The 22,258-nt window shown below is 37.3% G+C and overlaps 1 protein-coding gene across 1 annotated transcript; it reads right to left on the bottom strand.

The window, feature by feature from the left end:
- Positions 1–3,621: 3,621 nt before the first annotated feature.
- LOC140755620 (tubulin beta-4A chain) lies at positions 3,622–21,297 on the bottom strand. The gene is made up of 12 exons (XM_073090922.1): positions 21,163–21,297; positions 16,032–16,143; positions 14,777–14,899; positions 12,114–12,215; positions 11,208–11,335; positions 10,609–10,776; positions 9,890–10,004; positions 8,959–9,029; positions 7,502–7,641; positions 5,971–6,130; positions 5,381–5,482; positions 3,622–4,434 (listed from the first exon to the last, which is right to left on the bottom strand). The coding sequence occupies exons 1-12, from the start codon at positions 21,217–21,219 to the stop codon at positions 4,342–4,344; spliced, it is 1,371 nt and encodes a 456-aa protein (XP_072947023.1). The 5' UTR covers positions 21,220–21,297; the 3' UTR covers positions 3,622–4,341.
- Positions 21,298–22,258: the final 961 nt, after the last annotated feature.

Here is a 22,258-nt window from a genome sequence, read left to right on the forward strand (position 1 = left end):
AATATAGTTCAAGTTTTTATCAGAATGATCTGAAATTAATCTACCTGTTTCTATCAATATTATTTTTTATTATAATATAAGTCATATAATATACATAAGAATTATTATAAATAATTTAATAAATCCATTATATTATGTAGATTAAGTTGTAAATAGTAAAAGTAATTATTGTAATGTGAAGTATTTTTAAATAGTTTTTGAAATAAAAAAGGATAGATCATGTGGGTTTTCTAGTTATTTCTGTTGCAAATAAGATTAGATCATGTTTTCTGGTATTTTCAGGTTTTTTCCATAAGGCCATAGATTAGTAAAGATTACTCACTCCTAACAAGAAAATGTACCCAGTTTTGAGAATTGAAATAGTTGCGTAAAAAAGATTTGCCACGTCTCCTAGCTAAAATGTCCCTAAAATATTTGAAATAATTATTTATTTATTATTTAAATTACGCAGTGTTAGTTATTTATTCGTAAATTTTCTCTAAAAATGTTTTTATTTGTCAAGAATTCAAAAAAGAACTTACTAATAAGCCGTTTGTGGCTTCATTCAATTTCAAGGCGGCGAAGTACGAGGGTACGTTTTTAAGTTCGCGGAATGAGGGACAAGGAGCGAAAATAAAATGTCAAAATTATTTTTCTTTTTCTACATATTCTCCTGCAAGACGAATGCATTTTTCAGATCTTTGTATTAACTTATTTAAACCCTCATAAAAAAATGTTTTGTCCTTGTCGGAAAAATACGAGGAAATTGCGTCCTTTACTTCTTCGTCTGTAGAAAATTTCTTTCCACGAAGCTCTTTTTTCATTTTTGGAAAGAGATAATAATCGCTGGGAGCCAGGTCTGGACTATAGGGTGGGTGATTTAAAATATCAAAGCCCACCTTATGCAGGGCAGCCAGTGCAATACGGCTCTTGTGTACGGGCGCATTGTCGTGCAACAGCAGGACACCTCTGAATAATTTTCCTCGTCTTTTTTCTTTGATGGCTTCTTTTAACCGCTCCAAGATTGTTGCGTAATATTCTCCGGTTATAGAGACACCTTTATCTTTGTAATCTATTAACAAAATTCCTTCTGCATCCCAAAAGACTGTCGCCATGAGTTTGCCGGCCGATTGTGTCACCTTAAACTTTTTAGGAGGTGCTGTACCCTTTTTATGCCACTACATGGAGTCTTGTTTAGACTCAGGTTCATAATGGTGAACCCAAGTTTCATCTCCAGTAACAATTCGATTCAGTACAATATCCTTATCTTCTCCACAGAGGTTCAAAAACGCACGGGAACATTCAACGCGCTGTTGTTTCTGAGGCGGCGTGAGCATTCTCGGCACCCACCGCGCGCTGACCTTAGTCATGCCAAGATGGTCATGCAGAATTTTAAAAATGGTTGTATCCGATACTCCAACCATTTCTGCAAGCTGTTTCTTCTTTAGCCGAGCATCTTCCAGTACTAATTTTTCGACTTCCGCTATCGTTTCCGGAATGGTCACCTCAACAGACCGTCCTGGTCGTGGGTCGTCTTCAAGTGAATCCCTGCCTTGCTTAAAAAGGTTGTTCCACTTGTAAACCATCTTTTTTCCAGGGCAAGAGTCCCCGTAAACCGATGACATCTCTTCCATTATGATTTGCACAGACTTTCCTTGCTTGGTAAGGAACTTTATAACGGCGCGATGCTCGATTTTCTCCATACTTCCAATTTTCTTCCGGATTGAGTTGTTTAATTGTCGATAGTTTTAAAACTAATGATGCAATTGTGATAAAACTTTATATTTATACTATTTATGAGTCACTTAACACGTACCGCCCTTAACGAGCCCGCTATGCCCCCTCCAACCCTGACATTCCGCGGACTTAAAAACGCACCCTCGTATCTTTGCTAATCTATGCATAAGGCATGTTAAGACCTTATCTATAGCTACAAACACCCGTGTTGTGTCAGACAAAATAATATTTTTCAAAACAGATGGAGAAATGCATAATTAATTTATTTAATATAGATTTTAAAGTAAATAGTGGTGTTAGTAATATTATATTTGGAGGTAGTGTGTAAATGATTTGCTGAAAATGGTTTTACAAGTTTCTTTAAATATGAATTCAATGTAAGTATATTAAATAAAATGATACATATTTCCAATTTTTTTTTTATTTTGTTTCTCTTAGAGCTCGTTTTACGTTTTAATAAACATCACTAAGTTTAAATATCTTCAAAAATAACTAAATGATAAATAAATGCTAAGCAAATTTAATGTTGCGGTGTATGCCGCGAAACTAAAACATTTGGATTGATCAAGAGCTATCATAGATTAGTAAGAGCTATGCTAAAAATGCTTGCAAACCTGCACAAATCAAGGCAAACGTTCCATCCACACTTTGTGACGGTTTGGCGCGTGCGGTCGCGGCATAAAATTTAAGTGACAAACAATGCGTCAAATATATATATTTTTTTTATATGTAACCTAACGATAAGGCAGACGGGCTACCTGATGGAAAGCAGTCACCGTCGCCTATGGACATTTGCAACACCAGAGGAGTCGCCAGCATCGCCGGCTTTGAAGGAGAGCTCTTTTTACACCCCTCTTGAAGAGCCCCATGTCATAGTCCTGAGGGAATACCTCAGGAGGAAGTTCATTCCACATTTTGCACGTACGCGGCAAAAATGAACGATTAAACCGAACCGTGGAGGACCGCCACGGGTCCAGTTGATGTGGATGGAACTTCATCCTTCGGCGAGTGGTGCAATGAAGGAAAGGCGACGTAGGCACCAGATCAAACAGTTCCTCAGAACAATCACCATTGTAAAGTCTATATATATATAATTGTTTACTTACCGTTCTTTCCCTCAGATATTATGAAAAAAGTCCCTAGAACACAATTTTTACCTATTATCGATCATAGAAGAATCGCAAAAGAATGAAATCCGTGAAATGGTTGAGAGAATTCCCGCCATTTTAGATATTTAAATTCAGATTTTTTATGGTGTTTTACGGCCTTCGCTTTTTGCCTTTCAGCCTAACTTTATTGTAAAAACTTAATTAAAAGGGCCGTAGATTACATAGGTTGAATTATACCACAGACTATAAAAACTAATATATCAAATAGAAAAATGTAGGGAATGGAAATCAATCAAATGTAAGTAAATAATATAATAAAAATAAACTTTAGGTAAATGAACAATGTTTTTAAGATTTAAATTTCTTTATTTATAAAATGACTACAAATCTAGATACATTTTCGGTAACAAATAATAAATAGTTTGACAATATCTTTCAGAAATGTGTTTGGCGCCAAAAATACCTAAGGAGAGTAACAATTAATAATGTATTTCTGGGAAATACATTATTAATTGTTACGTTACGTACAAATAAATTATGATCAATGAATTAAAAGAAAAAACGTAAAATATGTACAGTTTTTGAAATTGTAATTCTTTTGACGCATTTGAGAAAACAGATAAGGATTATTTTTAGTTTGTGACGCGCGACGATGTAACATATAATCTATTTGTAGTATTTGCTTTCAAGTATTGTTAAATTATTTATTTAAATATTGTTAAAATTCCATTTTTTTTTACTTAGGCCAAAGAAGTGTAACTTATTACATGTGTACATGAACACATGCTATAACGGTAAATGGAATATTTTTAAAAGTTAAACATTACAAGCATATCTCTGAAAGATATTGTAATCTGATTCATGGTTTAACTTAATATTAGCATAATCATTGACTGAACAACTCATAGAAGTCGGTATTGTCCTCAAACTGTCCAAACTAAACGTACTACAAGACTGTAAAAGTACTACAATGTGCATCAGTTGTTGTCAACCCGAATTATACATTAAATATGTGGTTTCGTGTGATATATAACTCAAAAATTACAATACAAAAGAATTATCTTTAGTTCAATGCAAGATGTTTATAAAACTTCGATAGCGCGATTCAGAAATACTAACGCCATCTATTGACGAGTTGCGATAAGTCACTATATTCCTATCAATATTTACGCAACATATTTTGGTATGTTTTAATCATAGACTTAGAATTTTTACAACGCTTTTATTAGCTTGACCTGTATGTAAAGGAATCTTTGAACTCGGTTTTTAGCCACTTTGAACGGTCCGATTAATTTAAAATTTTGAACAATTATCAAGAACCGATGACAATACACGATTTTAATAATTTTGCCCCATTCATTAAGATCGTCAGGATGAATGATTTACCCTTTGCGCTTTTAGCGTGTTTTTTTTTAACTATAATTATTATTTCGTATGGTTTTAATACATTTAAGTGCATTTATAAATTCGTCGTCTATTGTGTTGTTAGGTCAATGATAATATGATTATAATTAATTTACAAAGCCATAATGGGTTCTTTTCCCAAGTATTTGTCCTGGTCCTCGGCTTCTTCTTCAAATTCCACCTCTTCATCCAGCACATCCGCCTCCTGGGAACACACAATACAAATATAGATTGTATTAGACATAAAAGCATTATACTTGTTCACTGAGTGAGTAATCATCTCAGAGTGTAAATTAGCGATGCGCGATTGTTACTAAAAACAATCGAATTATTCGATTGTTATTGTGTTCGATTGTATGCGAACAACTATCGAACAATCGAAATTGTTCGATTGTTGGTCGATTGTTCGATGTTTTAGGTTTTCGTTGACATGGCTCCCGTTTTTTTTTGCTCGTCACGCCCGCTCGTGACACGATTTCCGTTTTTTTTTGGTCCTCACGCTATCTTGTGACACGGTTCCCGTTTTTTTTTTGCTCGTCATGTTACTTCATGACACGTTAAGGGCAGGTTTATTTTTATTCGAACGTCGATTGTTATTCGTACGTCGATTGTTATTCGATTGTTTTTTGTTACTACGAATAAATCGACAATCGATTGTTGATTCCGTCGATTGTCGATTTATTCGATTGTTTTTTTTAGAACAATCGCCCATCGCTAGTGTAAATTACTGGAGCCAGAACCATGCAATTTGGTCAACAGTTGATTTTTTATGAATTTAAATTACAATTAGATGGGGATAAAAAATAAGAAGAGAAATTAGATAAGGTGAGATTAGAAATAGAATGACATGACTTGAGGAGATATTAGAAATTGGAGAAATTTGAAATGTAAGATTAGAAACAGATATAATGTGATGACGTAATGTTAAAATAGATGGAACGAAACGAAAATATTAGAAATAATTGTAAGGAGATTCAAATAAATGAGATACATTAAAAATAACAAAATAAGATATCATAAAAAAGAAATAAGACGATATTTCATGAAATAAAATTATGAGGAAATTGAGCATAGTAAGATTAGAAATAGACGAAATTTGCTAATGCGATGTATACCAATTAAATTTAATTATATAAATTAGATGTACAAACCTGATATTGTTGATACTCTGATATCAAGTCTGTCATGTTGCTGGCTGCTTCCGTGAACTCCATCTCGTCCATACCCTCGCCAGTGTACCAATGGAGGAACGCCTGGATGACAGGAACAACGGAAATATTATAAGGTTTAATATTACAAGAATGATTGTTTTAAATAATATAGAAGTAGCGGATGAGAATGTAGTCCACCTGATGGTAGAGCTACTGTCGACGTCTATAATCAACCCCAGATTACATTCGATTCTTATTTAAAGTCGGCCACAAATGCGCTGCTACCCCTGACGATTAAGCTGGTATGTCCCGGAAAGTAAGTCTCCTTACCACACATCAAACCAGAACACAGCAGCGCTACACTGCTGTTATAACAGAAATAGGTTAGGCGGTGGTGCAGCCGGAGTCGAACGAGAACGCGCTTTCCGAGGCGTTCCTGCTTAGTCCTCAGGGGTAGCGGCGCATCTGTGGCCGACCTCAGGTAGGAATCTAATCTTATCTAGACTTGATTACAGATGTCCATACGGAGTAGCCACTTACCATCAGGTGAACTGCATGCTCGTCTGCTACTCCTATATTATAAGACTCACCCGTCGTCTGAACATAGCGGTGAACTGCTCGGAGATGCGCTTGAAGATCTCCTGGATAGCGGTGGAGTTGCCGATGAAGGTGGCGGACATCTTCAGCCCGCGGGGCGGCACGTCGCACACAGCCACCTTCAGGTTGTTGGGGATCCATTCCACGAAGTAGCTGTGAAGAGAATTTATTGAGAAATGATAAATAAATAAATAAAAAGGTGAACAACACGAGTTTATGACACAAAAATTTAATAATAGGTTTGTTAAGTTTATAAATGTACATGGTGTTCAATGAATAGATAAATGAGGGAGGTTTCAAAACAGAATAAGGGGGTTACTAAACAAAAGCGTAGTATGGGTTTGAAATTTGTTGAAAAAGGGTTCTCTTTATGATTATTTTAGATATGAAATGTTTATTTCAACTTCAAATATTATAACATCAAGCGTTTATATTTAATTATACAAATAAAAATAATAGCTTTTTAGGAATTCCATATGGTATAATAATCGTACCTACTTATAAAAAAACTATCATTAACATTTTTGTCTATCTGTCTGCCTGCCTGTTTGTTTGTTTGTTCCAGCTAATCTCCGACCTACTATAGTCTGATTCATAATTAGGTGTCCAAAATGTAAACAAAGAAATGTCATTGTCAATATACGATTACATGTATTGTAAACCTTAAATAAATTAACAAGAAACTAAAACTTTATGAAACTCAACAAAAAACAAGATACACCAACTTTAATAAATACACACTATTTAACAAACACGCTATGAAAACGAGAAAACATTAGAGTTCCACCATGATCACATAAATGAATAACATCAACTACGAAACTTTAAAAATGGCGGCACAAAAAATGTTTTGGATCCCGATTGTGTTACCATTATCATATTATTATTTTCTATCATAAATCTTGTTTTTATTATAATTACTGTATGAAACGAAATTGAGTTAAAATAAATATTGAAAATTATTAATTGATCTTATGTTGATTATTATTTTATATTATTAAGTTGTATTACTTTAATATCGTAAAAATAAGAAACTACCATTTGAAACGTATTTTCTTGACAGGTCAACACCTTTGATTACGTTTTGGACACCTAATTATGAATCGGACTATAGACCGATTTCAAAAGGACTTCAAATGGGTATTAACTGATGTTATAAGAAGTGACATAATTAAACTACTTTATTAAAAAATCAGGGGTCCGCGCAAAAGAAAAAAAATCAATGAAATCTACAAAATAATTACACTTTAAAACGCGAGTAAAATCGTGGAGAGCAGTTCGAACTAAATATAGTATCAATTTACAATAAGTATTTAAATCTCTAAACCTTTAAATCAGTCATCATACTGGTTTGACGCGCAGAGGGTCCCGGGTTCGATCCCCGGCCAGACAAATCTAAATGGCGAATGTAGGTTTTTGTTTCTGGATGTTTGTGTATTTGTCTCTGTGTGTGTCCATAGCACCCACGATACAGGGAATCCTAGTGTGAGACTGTGAGTGTAGCGTTATCTAGATATAACATACCTGGAGTTCTTGTTCTGTATAGCGAGGATCTGGTCATCCACCTCCCTCATGGACATCTTCCCCCGGAACATGGTAGCTACCGTCAGGTACCGCCCGTGCCGTGGGTCGGACGCCGTCATCATGTTCGCTGGATTAAACATCTGAATCAAATCAAATCAAGTCGGTTATTTGCAGAATAGTTCATGTAATTAATTCTGGCTGCGTAGGAAATGTAAAACTTGACACTTTGACATAATTATTTTTGCTAAATTATAAAGGTGGTATGAAGGTGGTAGAACCTTTTATGGTTCGACTCCGGCGGCACCACCGCCACACCTATTTCTACCTAATAACAGCAGTGTTAGGCGCTGCTGTGTTCCAGTTTGAAGGGTGTGGTAAGGGAGACATACTTTTCCGAGGCGTTCCAGCTTAGTCCTCAGGGGTAGCGGCGCATCTGTGGCCGACCTCAGGTAGGAATATCTAATCCTATCTGGGGTTGATTACAGATGTCCATGGGCGGCAGTAGCCACTTACCATCAGGTGGACTGCATGCTCGTCTGCTACCCTTATATTATAAAAAAAATATATTATAATTAAGATAGCGGTTATTTCACTAACATGTCCGAAGTAGGCATGGCAATCTAAGATCGATTAATCGAAGAATCGTTCTTTTGGACCAAACAAATCTTATTTTAATCGATCTCCTGCAATGGATCGTTTCAGTGAATCGAGCTTTCATCCTAAAAAAATTGAAAGTCGATCTTTTTGAAGTTGATTGAACTATATTATTTTTTTGAAGTTGATTAACAAATGTGTTATAGACATTTTTTGCTGACTGATACGTATTCAAGTCCTTTTTTGGTCCTGATGACGTTTCTTCGCTATCTTCACCCTTTTTAGCTGAAAAGATCAGGATCATTTTTTGCAGAATCGATTCTTTGGGCCTCGATTTTTTTGTGAATCGAATTATCATATTGCGATTCGAATCGATTTAAGAATCGATCTTTTTCGGAAAGAATCGCCATCTAGTCTGAAGGTGGAAGAACCATCTGTGGTTCGACTCCGGCGGCACCACCGTCACACCTATTTCTGTTATAACAGCAGTGTAGCGCTGCTGTGTTCTGGTTTGAAGGGTGTGGTAAGGGATACTTACCCGAGGCGTTCCAGCTTAGTCCTCAGGGGTAGCGGCGTATCTGTGGCTGACCTCAGGTAAGAAACTAATTTTATCTCAGGTTGATCACAGATGTTCATATGGCACTGGATTTACTATTAGCTGGACTGTATTCTTAAAAAACCTGATACCTGCATGCCTAAGAAATTTAAAAAAAAAATCTCAAAGGTATGTGAAGTCTACCAATACGCACTTGTCCAGCGCGGTGGACTATGGCCTAATCCTTCTCATTCTGAGAGGAGACCCGTGCCCAGCAGTGGGACAGTAATGGGTTGATGATGATAATGATACTTCAAAAGTAAAATACCTGGCTCATAAGTTCTGAAACAGTTTGTGGTCGGTAGTTAAACGCATTTCTCGCGGTCAGTGGTGCGAATCCTGCAAATAAGTTATTTTATAAGAGTTAGTGTAAAATTTAGACCAGATTAGGAGGAACATAGAAATCTATAATAACATTCGTTACGATAGTTATTTCTAAATATTGGATTTATAACAGAGGTGTAAAACTGTGTTCTTGTATGACGGATATGGTAATGTAGAGACACAAAGCGTTCAAATATAGTCCGCGGACAGACTTCGATCTGTAGCCGATCTCAAATAGCACTTCATTTCTATCCGAGGTACATTACACATGGCAATAGGCCACAGGTCACTTATTATTATGTGCTACATACGAGTACTATTTAGCTATTAAAATTTCATAAAAACTTAAATTGTTGGTCATTTTATTTTGTAAGTTTTTTTATATTTTACTTAAACCGAAAATACGAAATAAATAATTAAAGGTAAGAATTTTCATGATATTTCCGAAGATTAGCCCCGATAAACATACAAACAAAGTTACAAACTTTACCTCCTTATAATATTAGTATAGACATCTTTATATATATATTTCTTATGTGCGTGTGTATGTCACTGAACTCCTCCTAAACGACTGGACTGATATTGATGAAATTTGTTGTGTGTGTTCAAAGGGACTTGAGAATGGTTTAGATTCACAATTTAGTCCGTGGGAAAAGATTTTTTTAATTAATTTTTAATTCGTAGGTAGTTGTTGATTTTGGAATGTTTCACATTGGATTTGACAGACTTCGCTACCATCGCAGTTTCAAATATTCTATCTATTTTTCAAACCCGTAAGTGATAAGGGTTAACTTTAACGTTTTTTTTTATTTATATGGCAACACAACGTTTGCCGAGTCAGCTAATAAAAATGTAAAGACAGATTACCAACTCACCGGGCATAAAGAAATGTAATCTAGGGAAGGGGACCATGTTGACAGCCAGCTTACGGAGGTCCGCGTTCAGTTGTCCCGGGAAACGTAGGCATGTGGTCACTCCTGACATTGTTAGCTGTTAAAAGAATAAATATATTATAATGTGTAATAGATCAAATCAAATATATTTTTTTAATTCACAATAGGTACTTTACAGAGCACTTTTTGAATGTCAATACAACTACCACCACTTCACAAGGTGTTTCGTTATGGAGAAGAAGCGGCGATAGAAACTCCATAACACACATCTTTTAAAAATCAACAATGTCAACTTAACGTAATGGTACATGTGGTACATGTGGAGCTGGAGCTAATTCAGACCACACTGTTTATCATATCATACAAGAAACTCGATATATTGTCAAGTAGTGGAAGGTGAAATAATTTTAGTGTCAAGCTTTTTCAGCAAGGTAATGATAAGATACCCCTAATTTCATCAGCAATTTTATTTTATTTTCAATTGCAATAAATTAATTTTAAGCTATGATATGATATATTATGCAAAACACTAAAAATTCATTCAAACATCTATCTTTATGAATATAATCTGAATTATGGATTTTAATTTTAACGCTACTTGTTTTATACTTATTTTTTTATACTTATTATATTTATTTTTAGATAATAAATATTTACACATTTACAGCGACTTAACTTCTATATTATAAAAACATACTTACAGAGATCAAATGGTTCAAATCTCCATAGCTCGGGTTATTAAGACGTAAGGTCCTGAAGCAGATGTTGTAAAGGGCCTCGTTGTCGATACAGAAGGACATGTCGGTGTTCTCGACCAGCTGGTGCACGGAGAGGGTGGCGTTGTAGGGCTCTAGGACCACCTCGCTGACCTGCGAAGGGTTTAGGAGCGTCGGTTCGAATGTTAAGTGGAGTTGCGTTAGTAAAATGAGAGGCAGTTGACAGTTGTTGTCGGTTCGAGTGTTAAGTGGAGTTGCGTTAGTAAAATGAGAGGGAGTTGACAGTTGTTGTCGGTTCGAGTGTTAAGTGGAATGTTTGTAACTTGTATCGGTTAAAAGTAGGAGTCATAGATTAGTAAAGATTACTCAGTTACAGTTTTTAGAATTGAATTAGTTGCGTAAAAAAGTTTTGCCACGTCTCCGTGCTAAAATGTCCCTAAAATATTTGAAATAATTATTTATTTATTATATGTTTTATGTAAGTATGTTAGTATGTCATATTATTTTCTTATAAACGCGGGCGAAGCCGCGGGCAAAAACTAGTTTTTTTATATTTCTAAATATATGAAAATATCGCACGATACCTTAGGTGAAGGCACAACACTAAAAGTGTTCATGATTCTGTCAGGGAACTCCTCCCTGATCTTACTGAGGAGGAGAGTGCCCATACCGGAGCCCGTGCCACCGCCCAGAGAGTGGGTTAGCTGGAAACCTGCGAAATACAATGACATTTAAAAACTGATTTACGTTTCGAACTTTTGTCGAGAGATGGCGTGGAGTGACATAATGTAACTTCAATAACATTGTAAAAAAAAAGTGACTAATTTTCGGTACTTGATAGTCGGTGAAGTCAGAACCCTGTGTGGTTTGACTCCGGCGGCACCACCACCACACCTATTTCTGTTATAACAGCAGTGTTAAACGCTGCTGTGGTCTGGTTTGAAGTGTGATAAGGATATACTTATTGTATCCTTATTCGAGGCGTCCAACTTTGTCGACAAGAGAAGCAATGCATCTGTGGTTGACCGGTAGAGAGAGTAGAGAGAAATACCTCCAGTAATATTCTAATGTTATCTGGGGTTGATTACAGATATCCGTAGGTGGTATTAGCCACTTACCTTCGGGTGGACTGCATGCGTTAGGTACTTTTATATTATAAAAAAAAATTAAAATGGTGACAAGTAATAAAAAATATGTACAATTTTCAAAATTTTCCTTTTACTTTAATTTGTCACATTACATTACTTCCCAAAATTTGATCCTTATAAGCGATACTATCAGATAGTGGTATAATATAGGTGTTGTTTTTTCAAAATGAACTCGTTCGATTCCTGGCTAGGGACAAAAATATTTAAAAAAACGAGTGATGCAGTTTTAGTTTTTATCAAAATCGGCCTTGTTTCAGCTCCTTTCAGCATCTTTCGCTAATCCTTATAGTTTCAGATTTGGCCGTGAAGGCCCATTTGAAAAATTCACCCTGTAATACTAACCTTGTAAACAGTCACAGGTCTCCGCTTCCTTCCTGATGACGTCCAGTACAGCGTCGACGAGCTCAGCGCCCTCTGTGTAGTGGCCCTTAGCCCAGTTGTTACCTATAAACATATTTTGTACAGTTAAATAATGAATAGTTTGTCTCCTGTTATCTCTGTTGTTGTCGCAGGGGGCAAACTGAAAATCAGCGCCAAGACTCAGTTTACCTAACCTTTTTCTTTTTTGTTTTCGAGGGGGAAACCTTCAAAAGGTACCCGACCACGTGGGAGCGACGCCGGGTTATGTGGGATTTTTACCGCACTAAAACCCCCCCCGGTGGCCGTCCTCAGCGCTTGGTGAAGAACTCCGGGATCTCCGATGGAACACAACCGGAGTCCTCCGAGCGCGATGCCCCGGTCGGGCTCTGCCCTGTGTTCTTCCCGGGGTTGCTCTCCGGACGGTTCGAGCTCCCACTCTTGCCGCCCGCAACCCCGGAAGCCCCCTTTTAGTCGCCTCTTACGACAGGCAGAGGATACCGTAGCCCTATTCTAGTCCCCGAACTACGGGGACATAGTTTACCTAACCTAAAAAAAAAAAAAAAGAAGGTTAAACTCAGCACGTGGCACAAGCTGAGTTTGTCCCTTTTCGCGGTCGTTGCAACACATATTATACTTAGTTATTTTTCTTTTGTTTTATGTTTTTTGTATTTTTTTTATAGATTTTTTGTATCTCTCTGTTATTTCATGTGTGTTGCAATTATCCGAATAAAATGTTTCTTTCTTTCTTTCTTATGTATCCTACGACATTCATAAGAGACCGTCAAGATGATTGAAAATTGAAAAATATTTATTGATTCACAATTATGTTTACAAAGCGTTGATGATGATTATGTTGATGATGAAGATGTTGATGATGATAATATTCATGATAATGATGAATCCTTTATTAATATTTGTTTTATTTTATAACAAAAAAACTTTCATTTTCTATTACTTATTTGTCATAGATTAGTAAAGATTACTCACTCCTAACAAGAAAATGTACCCAGTTTTGAGAATTGAAATAGTTGCGTAAAAAAGTTTTGCCACATCTCCGTGCTAAAATGTCCCTAAAATATTTGAAATAATTATTATAAATTATTTATTTATTATGTAAATTACGCAGTATTAGTTATTTATTCGTAAATTTTCTCTAAAAATGTTTTTATTTGTCAAGAATTCAAAAAAAGAACTTACTAATAAGCCGTTTGTGGCTTCATTCAATTTCAAGGCGGCGAAGTATATTTACTTATCTATGTTATTTGTACGCATTGTTAATTAAAAGAACTTAATAAAGTACCTACTTATTGCACGACTCATGATGCGAAGCATCAGAGAGTGCTTTACGATCGAAAAAATTTTTTCGCTTCATTTTGGCGGCTATTTTTATTATTATAGCCTTGATAATTCACGGAATCAAGATATTTTGCATACTATTGTCGAGATAATTTAATGGAGATTAATTCCATACTTTTTAAAAATTGATTTACTGCAATAGAATTGGAAAAAAACACCAAAATAGGTCAAATTTTTTTCCTGTCCGTCATGTGTGAAACCTGAAAACACTGTAACTTGTGAAAAAATCCATCATTTGAGTTAAATTTTTTTTAAAAAAATTCTAATCGACGATTGTAGGTCACTGAATGCGAATGATTAATTAATTCAGTGTCGTTTAATTGCAATTAATAAAAAACGAAAACTACAAGACTGTATATCTATAGATATTATGTACATTTATTCCACCAGGGGCGCTTGTGCAGTACCTTCTTCCTACTACAGCTGTTTTTTCGGCAATTAATTTTGAACGACTTAAGTTTTTTTTTTTTTTTATATTTCATAATTAAATGAGCTTTATGAGTCGTGCACTTTTGGATTTTCCAAACTTTGATTTTTAATTTTTACCAATTCATTAATTATGATTTTTACTGGACCTCATGAGCGATTTTTTTCAAAATTCAGTGACGAATTAAATTATTTATTGATTTTTTAGCCGACACACTTATTAGGGGACCATTATTCTTTACCCCACAGTTTTAGACCCGCACTGAATACGGCTTTAGTTTCGCCAATGTCTTCTTATATTAAACCACAAAAAGATTCTATTTGATAATGTAATCGAAACCAGCACCATAAAAATACTATTTTTATAGGTATTCCTAACGATAAGGCAGGGTTACCTGGTGGAAAGCAGTCACCGTCGCCTATGAATATTTGCAACACCAGAGGAGTCGCCAATGCATCGCTGGCTTTAAAAAATGCGAGTCAAACACATAGACGGAGTGTTTCATACCGCTAATTTAATAATTTTCTTTTATTTTACGTGTTATTATAGTAGAAATTGAAGTAAATACATTGTAAACATTTTAATTGTCTATCTATTTTGATTCAATGGATAAAGCGAAAAACGTCAAAAAATAGCGGTTCCTTATATGACTCGTGACTACCCCTATTAATTTTCAGGCTATTTTATTTTTAGTATTAAATAAACCATGTAGCCAATACATCGCCGGCTTTAAATGAGAGCTTTTTGGTGCAAAAAGCTCTCATTTAAAGCCCTTGAAGAGCCCCATGTCATAGCACTCAGGGAACATCAGGAAGAAGCTCATAAACCATATTTCCGCTACTCAACAATAGTCGCTACTCACCAGCACCGCTTTGTCCAAACACGAAGTTGTCTGGTCTGAACAGCTGACCGTAAGGTCCGGACCTCACAGAGTCCATAGTCCCTGGCTCTAAGTCCACCAGGACTGCACGGGGCACGTATTTCCCTGAAAAGAGAATTAGAGTAATTAAAGAAGATAATATTAACATCGTTATGACAGCATGGCTTAATTCAAGTTTTTAATGTGAAAACTTTTTTAGCGGCGTTGTGCATTTTTTGTAGTGGTAAAAAATGTTAAACTCGCGTCAAGACACGTGTCCTGATCGAAAATTCGTAAGACAAAGCAAACTGCAATAGTTAAAACGTCATCCGGTATCAGCATAGAAAAAATATGTCAATAGGTGTCAGTTTCATATTTTATTTATTATATTTTATTATTCAGTTTTGGTTTTGAAAGTTTTCACTTCTGCCGGCACTCCCGGAGTATCAAACAACAATCAATTGCTGTTCCAATGCTGAGTAAGGGTGCCCTTTCAGAAAGAGAAGGGCTTTCAACTTATGATTGGTTAAAATTCTGGGTTTCAAAAAGAACTCCTATCAAAAGGAGAAAAGCTGAAAATTGTTGCCCATAGATTATAATATATTTGTTTCGCTTTTAAATAAAATACCTCTTGTTTCTTCTTGTTGTTTTTTTTATAGCATTTACGAATTTACTTTTATTTCCGAATTATCGGCATTATCATCAACCCATTACTGTCCCACTGCTGGGCACGGGTCTCCTCTCAGAATGTGAAGGATTAGGCCATAGTCCACCGCGCTGGCCAAGGGCGTATTGGTAGACTTCACGCTTTGAAAACTTTTTTTTATACTCTCAGGTGTGGAGGTTTTCTCACGATGTTTTCTATCACGGTTTAAGCAAGTATTTTTTTTTGCATGTATAAAGTACCGAATGAGTAATAAGGTACTTTATATTAATTACAATCTAGCCTACTATAAGACTAATGAGTAATTTTACGCAAACTTAAACTGCTAAATAATCATATAATGAAGGCGGCGTCCTCTGACACTGCACTTCTTTGTCTTATCTCATAAGGGAGTAGACAAATTGTTCTTGTGTTCTATAATGTTCACTTATTACTATTTCACTAACACTACACTGTGTCATGTCACAAGCTCAAAGGTTTAAGTAAGTGATAATTAATTTTCGGCGAGTTTCTTAACCACAAGGCTATCACTCTAGGTGCTCTACATTTTCGGATGCTGTTAATAAAATAAAATCTTCTATCTTTCTTTCTTACCTCCAGGTGCCTCATTGTAGTAAACATTGATTCTCTCCAGCTGTAAGTCTGACTCTCCCCTGTATATCCCGGTCTGGTCCACTCCATGCTCGTCTGATATTATTTCCCAGAACTAGAACGAAAAAATGTCTAGTTGTAAATTATTGACATCTCTAATATTTATACTAGTGCAGGTACAATTTAATAATAGGTATTTGTTATTATAAAGGATAGATTTTAAATTTTAAGGTGGTTCTACCCTTTGTGGTTTGATTCTGGCGGCACCACCATCACACCTATTTGTGTTATAATGGCAGTGTTAAGCGCTGCTGTGTTCTGGTTTGAAGGGTGTGGTAAGGGAGACAGACTTTTCCGAGGCGTTCCAGCTTAGTCCTCAGGGGTAGCGGCGCGTCTGTGGCCGACCTCAGGTAGGAATATCTAACCCTATCTGGGGTTGATCACAGATGTCCATGGGCGGCAGCAGCCACTTACCATCAGGTGGACTGCATGCTCGTCTGCTACTCTTATATTATAAAAAAAAAATGTAAAATCTTGAAAATCCGTTTGTAAGGTTTCGTACACAAACGATAAAAACTGAACCCTATTACCACAGTATAAGGTATATCCTTATACTGTGCTATTACTAAGTTTTTGCTGTCGATGGATCTATGGCTTTATATAACTTAACCTTTCTCTGAGAGGAGACCCGTGCCCAGCAGTGGGACAATAATGAGTTGACGACATAATTTGTTGCTATCAGCACATTTACCTACTTCTAAATCTTATCAGCCAACCTAAATGAGATAGGTAATTGACTCTGAAGCTTTGATGCTGATAACGTTACTAGTAAATCGATGAACCTATTTATTTGCAATCACTAAGTACTTTGTACATTTTTTATTTTTATAACATTACTAGCTGACCCGACAAACGTTGTGTTGCCATATAAATAAAAAAAATTTAGGGTTGTACTACCCCTAACATTTAGGGGGATGAAAAATAGATGTTGGCCGATTCTCATAGATACCGGATAAGCACATAAAAATTTCATCAAAATCGGTCAAGCCGTTTCGGAGGAGTATGGCAACGAAAACTGTGACACGAGAATTTTATATATTAGATAATAGCAAACATACAGTCTATCTTAGGATAAAAGGCTTCTCCCCGGCGCAGTGTCCCTGTAGTTCCGGAACCAGAATAGGGCTACGGTATCCTGCCTGTCGTAAGAGGCGACTAAAAGGGGCTTCCGGGGTTGCGGGCGGCAAGAGTGGGAGCTCGAACCGCCCGGCCAGCGACCCCGGGAATGACGGCGGTACGTGTGGGCGGATACCGTCGTACACAGCAGATGGTGTGGCGAGCGTCAAGCTCACCTGGGCGGAGCCCGACGAGGCAACGCGCTAAGAGGACTCCGGTTGCGTTCCTCTGGAGATCCCGGAGTCCTCTACGGAGCGCAGACGACGGCCACCGGGGGGGTTTAGTGCGGTAAAAATTCCACATAACCCGGCGTCGCTCCCACGTTGTCGGGTACCTTTTGAAGGTTTCCCCCTCGATAAAAAGAAGCATAAAAGGATACTGACGTCCATGGACATACGTAATCAAACCCAGGTAACATTGCATTATCTGAAGTTGGAAATAGATGAGTTGCACCCCTGAGCACTTAGAACACTCAGCTTTACACATCAGCGTTTAATGCTGCTGTTATTAAGAAAAAAATGTGAGCCGTCACGGGACGCCCGGCAGATGTGAAACATCGACATTATTTTGTAAAAGTAATATGCAGAAAAGAACATATTGTGATAGGAACTAAATATGTCATAATGATAAAATAAAATATTACGATTTTTTCCAGATAACGATGACTATTTATTGAATAAACATTTATTTTCATTAAATACAAAAATTTACGAATTTATTTCAAATCGTGACTACTTAATTCGTTTAATCAGTGACTTCGGTAATAGTTATTGCGCATGGCGACGCGTCGCCACACCGTACACACTACTGCATATAGACTGTATATATATACCATCGTATAGCGTCGCCACGGCATGCATCGCCACGCCAGAAATCGGTTTTACGTGCGGCTATAGATGTTTCACATCAAAAAGGTTTGGCGGAAGCCCTCTAGTATCGAAGCACACTATTAATATTTGACCTTTCTCTCTCATCATCATCATCATCATCAACCATTACTGTCCCATTGCTGGGCACGGATCTCCCCTCAGAATGAAAAGGATTATGTTATAGTCGACCGCGCTGGCCAAGTGCGTATTGAGCGACTTCATATACCTTAGAATTTTTTTTTAAGGTTTCTTAGCTATGCACGTTTCTTTACTATGTTTTTCCTTCACCGTTTAAGCAAGTGATAATTAATTTCTAACGCACATAACTTTGAAAAATGAGAGAGAATGAGAGATGCCTGAGATTTGAACCTCGGGCCCCTCGATCAAGAGGCTGAGTTTCTTAACCACTAGGCTATCACTACTTACAACCTAAATTGGTATATACTCTAGTGGACGAATGAAATAAACTTTTTACACTGAGGGCCTCCGAAGGCCTTAGTCCGGCACTGGTCATAGATGTGTAGGTCTCACGTGATTTTTTCAGCATTTAAGCAAGTATATTTTCTATTAAGTACTTATTAAGTAAAAACTTGCAGCAGTGCTAGCCTAGTGGTTAAGAAACGCGGCCTCTCGACGGAGGGGTCCGAGGTTCAAATCCTAGGCACCTCTGATTTTCAAAATTATGTGCGTATTAGATTAGAAATTAATTATAACTTGCTTAAACGGTGAAGGAAAACATCGTGAGGAAACCTACATACCTGAGAGACTTAAAAAGTTTTCAAAGGTATGTGAAGTCTACCAATACGCACTTGGCCAGCGCGGTGGACTATGGCCTAATCCTTCTCATTCTGACAGGAGACCCGTGCCCAGCAGTGGGACAGTAATGGGTTGATAATGAAGTAAAAAGTAATCTAATTGTTTAATATATTAAATGTGTGTCAGCAAGATAGACGAAGCAGTATTTTAAACATTATCCAAGTAACTCGGTTACAATAAATAAGTAATCAGACGAAAGTAAAAAACCAAATTAATTAAACGCTTTCTACACTCACAGCCCCACGTTTGAAGTCCCTGCATCGTGGGTACTATGAACACACACAAAGACGAATACACAAACACCCAGACCCAGAAAAGAAATGTAAATTCATCATTCAGATATTTGTCTGACCGGGGATAGAACCCGGAATCCTCTGTGCGTCAGACCAGTATTGTGACCGCTCCACAACGCGGGTCCAACCATTGGACTCCACCTTTTTTTTTGTTTATAATATAAGAGTAGCAGACGAGCATGCAGTGCACCTGATGGTAAGTGGCTACTGCCGCCCATGGACATTTGTAATCAACCCCAGATAGGACTAGACATTCCTACCTGAGGTCGGCCACAGATGCGCCGCTACCCCTGAGGACTAAGCTGGAACGCCTCGGAAAAGTCTGTCTCCCTTACCACACCCTTCAAACCGGAACACAGCAGCGCCTAACACTGCTGTTATTAGGTAGAAATAGGTGTGGCGGTGGTGCCGCCGGAGTCGAACCACAAAGGATTCTAACACTTTCAACCTTAACATTTATGTTTACCATACTTCGAAAAAGAGGTTCTGTATTCGGTTGTACCTTTTTTTTGTTTACGAGGGGGAAACCTTCAAAAGGTACCCGATGACGTGGGAGCGACGCCGGGTAATGTGGGATTTTTACCACACTAAACCCGTCCTCAACGCTTGTTAGAGAACTCCGGGATCTCCGACGGAACACAGCCGGAGGCCTCCAAGCGCGATGCTCCGATCGGGCCCTGGGGGAGCACTTTTGGCTCCTCCCGCACCATCTGGTGCTTACGACGGGATGCGACCACACATACCGCCGTCCTTTCCGGGGTTGCTTGCTGGACGGTTCGAGCCTCCACTCTTGCCGCCCGCAACCCCGGAAGCCCCCTTTTAGTCGCATCTTAAGATAGGCAGAGGATACTGTTGCCCTATTCTAGTCCCGGGACTACAGGGACATGAATTTTTGCCCTCATACAGCCGTGTAAATTCATACAACTATGAATTTTTATTCGAGAACTCGATCAATCAAATAGAGTTCGACAAATCGATCTCCGTACATTAGAGTGACAAATTTTAGTTCCTAAACGACCACCAGAGGCACCACCGCAACACCTATTTCTGACCAATAACAGCAGTGTTAAACGCTGCTACGTTGTTGAAATAAATAAATACATACTTATTAGAGGCGTTCCAGAATAGTCTTCAGGGGTAGTAACGTATCTGTGACCAACCTCAGGGGGTAGGATTCTTTATGGGCGGCAGTATCCATCAGATTCTACCTGCAGTCGACCACAGATACGCCGCTACCTCTAAAGACTAAGCTGGAACGCCACTGAAAAGTATGTCTCCCTTACTCCCTTCAAACCGGAACACAGCAGCGCTACACTGCTGTTATAACAGAAATAGGTGTGGCGGTGGTGGCGCCGTCAAACCACAGAGTTTAACCTTTAAAACCTAAGGTTGGAAACAGATGCGTTACTACCCCTTCTTTTCGAGGGTGAAACCTTCGAAAGGTGCAAGTACGGTATGCGAAACATACCGCCGTCCTTCCCGGGGTCGCTGTCCGGGCGGTTCAAGCTCCCACTCTTGCCGCCCGCAACCCCGGAAGCCCCTTTTAGTCGCCTCTTACGACAGGCAGGGGATACCGTAGCCCTATTCTGGTCCCGGAATTACAGGGACAGTGTACCCCTGAGGATTAAATTGTAATTTCTCTTACCACACCCTAATTTTTTTTTTATAATATAGGAGTAGCAGACGAGCATGCAGTCCACCTGATGGTAAGTGGCTACTGCCGCCCATTGACATCTGTAATCAACCCCAGATAGGAATAAATATTCCTACCTGAGGTCGGCCACAAATGCGCTGCTATCCCTGAGGACTAAGCTGTAACGCCGCGAAAAAGTATGTCTCCCTTACCACACCCTTCAAACGGAGCACAGCAGCGCCTAACACTACTATTATTAGGCAGAAATAGGTGTGGCGGTGGTGCCGCCGGAGTCGAACCACTAGGGGTTCTACCACCTTCAATATTACATAAACAATATTACAAACCTTAGAACCTATCTGGTTCCCACACTGCCCGGCCTGAACGTGCACTATTTCACGCATTTTTACAAAAAACACTGAATTTAAAACACAAAACACGTTAAATTATTAAAAGATGGCCAACTAATTCTTAAGTTGGACTGTTACGAATAACTGTTATCGTCATATCAGATTCCTAGTATATGTAATGGAAGTGATAAGAGATTGTACCGACCAGTGTAAGTTGAGCTCTGAGTATATTTGTAAAGTAGTGAAATGTCATCGTGTTTTTTCATTTTTAACTAGTTTCAATGTCTTTTTGATAATATATTGATGTTGTTGAAAGACATTTCATTAGTATTAAAATATATTTTGTCATATTTTTAAACATGAATCATGAATATCAGAGCCGTAGGTATTGTTGTGTTTTATTTTGTTTATAATATTATGTAATTATTATGAAATTCAACTCTCTGATCTAATCTATGTTTCTAATTGGTAAGAATGGGTTTGTGCCTAGACATCGTGAACGTGGATATCTTCAGAAAATAAGAAAAAAATAATATTTACTACTATAAATTCCTATATTCATTGCTTTCAAAAGTCTGTAAAGTCGACCAATCTACACTTAGACAGCCCAACAGTGGGACAGTAATATCAGTAAATAATCAAAACGATGCAGCATTTCCCAGCATTCATTTCAAGATTTCTAAAAATATAGCATGCTGTCGGAGTTCAACTTAATTTGGTCTTACAAATCAAGCAATCAGTCATTGCTTTTCATAATCATAATCAAGGTGCGGTTTAAACAATATACCTAAAGTTAAATTCGTTGAAATAATTCAGTGTCACTTTATCTTTGTGATAAAAATATAACCTTCACTTATTCAAAATTAAAATCTAAGGTATTTTATTTTTATAAAACTGGAATTTAAAAAAAGGAAGTGAAATTTGGAATTTATTTTAATAACTTTTCTGTGAATATCATTTAAAATTTTAACTATTTCACACAAATTCATTGCATAAATTGGAACGTTATAGTCAAGGTCATCTTGACATTGACGATCAGAAGATATAATTTGTTGTACCTGAATAAAACTGAATTTATTATAATATGATGTTG

This window comes from Epargyreus clarus, unplaced genomic scaffold, assembly GCF_041222505.1.
Source record: "Epargyreus clarus isolate Ecla_fem2 unplaced genomic scaffold, WU_Ecla_fem_2.2 ptg000033l, whole genome shotgun sequence".
Taxonomy (NCBI): Eukaryota; Metazoa; Arthropoda; class Insecta; order Lepidoptera; family Hesperiidae; genus Epargyreus; species Epargyreus clarus.

Bases quoted from the DNA above. Each gene is read 5' to 3' on its own strand.
- LOC140755620 (XM_073090922.1), bottom strand. From the start codon at position 21,219: ATGCGTGAAATAGTGCACGTTCAGGCCGGGCAGTGTGGGAACCAGATA. The intron at 12,216-14,776 runs GTGAGTAGCGAC...ATATGTTTATAG, and splicing joins GTTTGGACAAAGCGGTGCTG to GTAACAACTGGGCTAAGGGC. The intron at 11,336-12,113 runs GTTAGTATTACA...TGTATTTCGCAG, and splicing joins GACCTGTGACTGTTTACAAG to GTTTCCAGCTAACCCACTCT.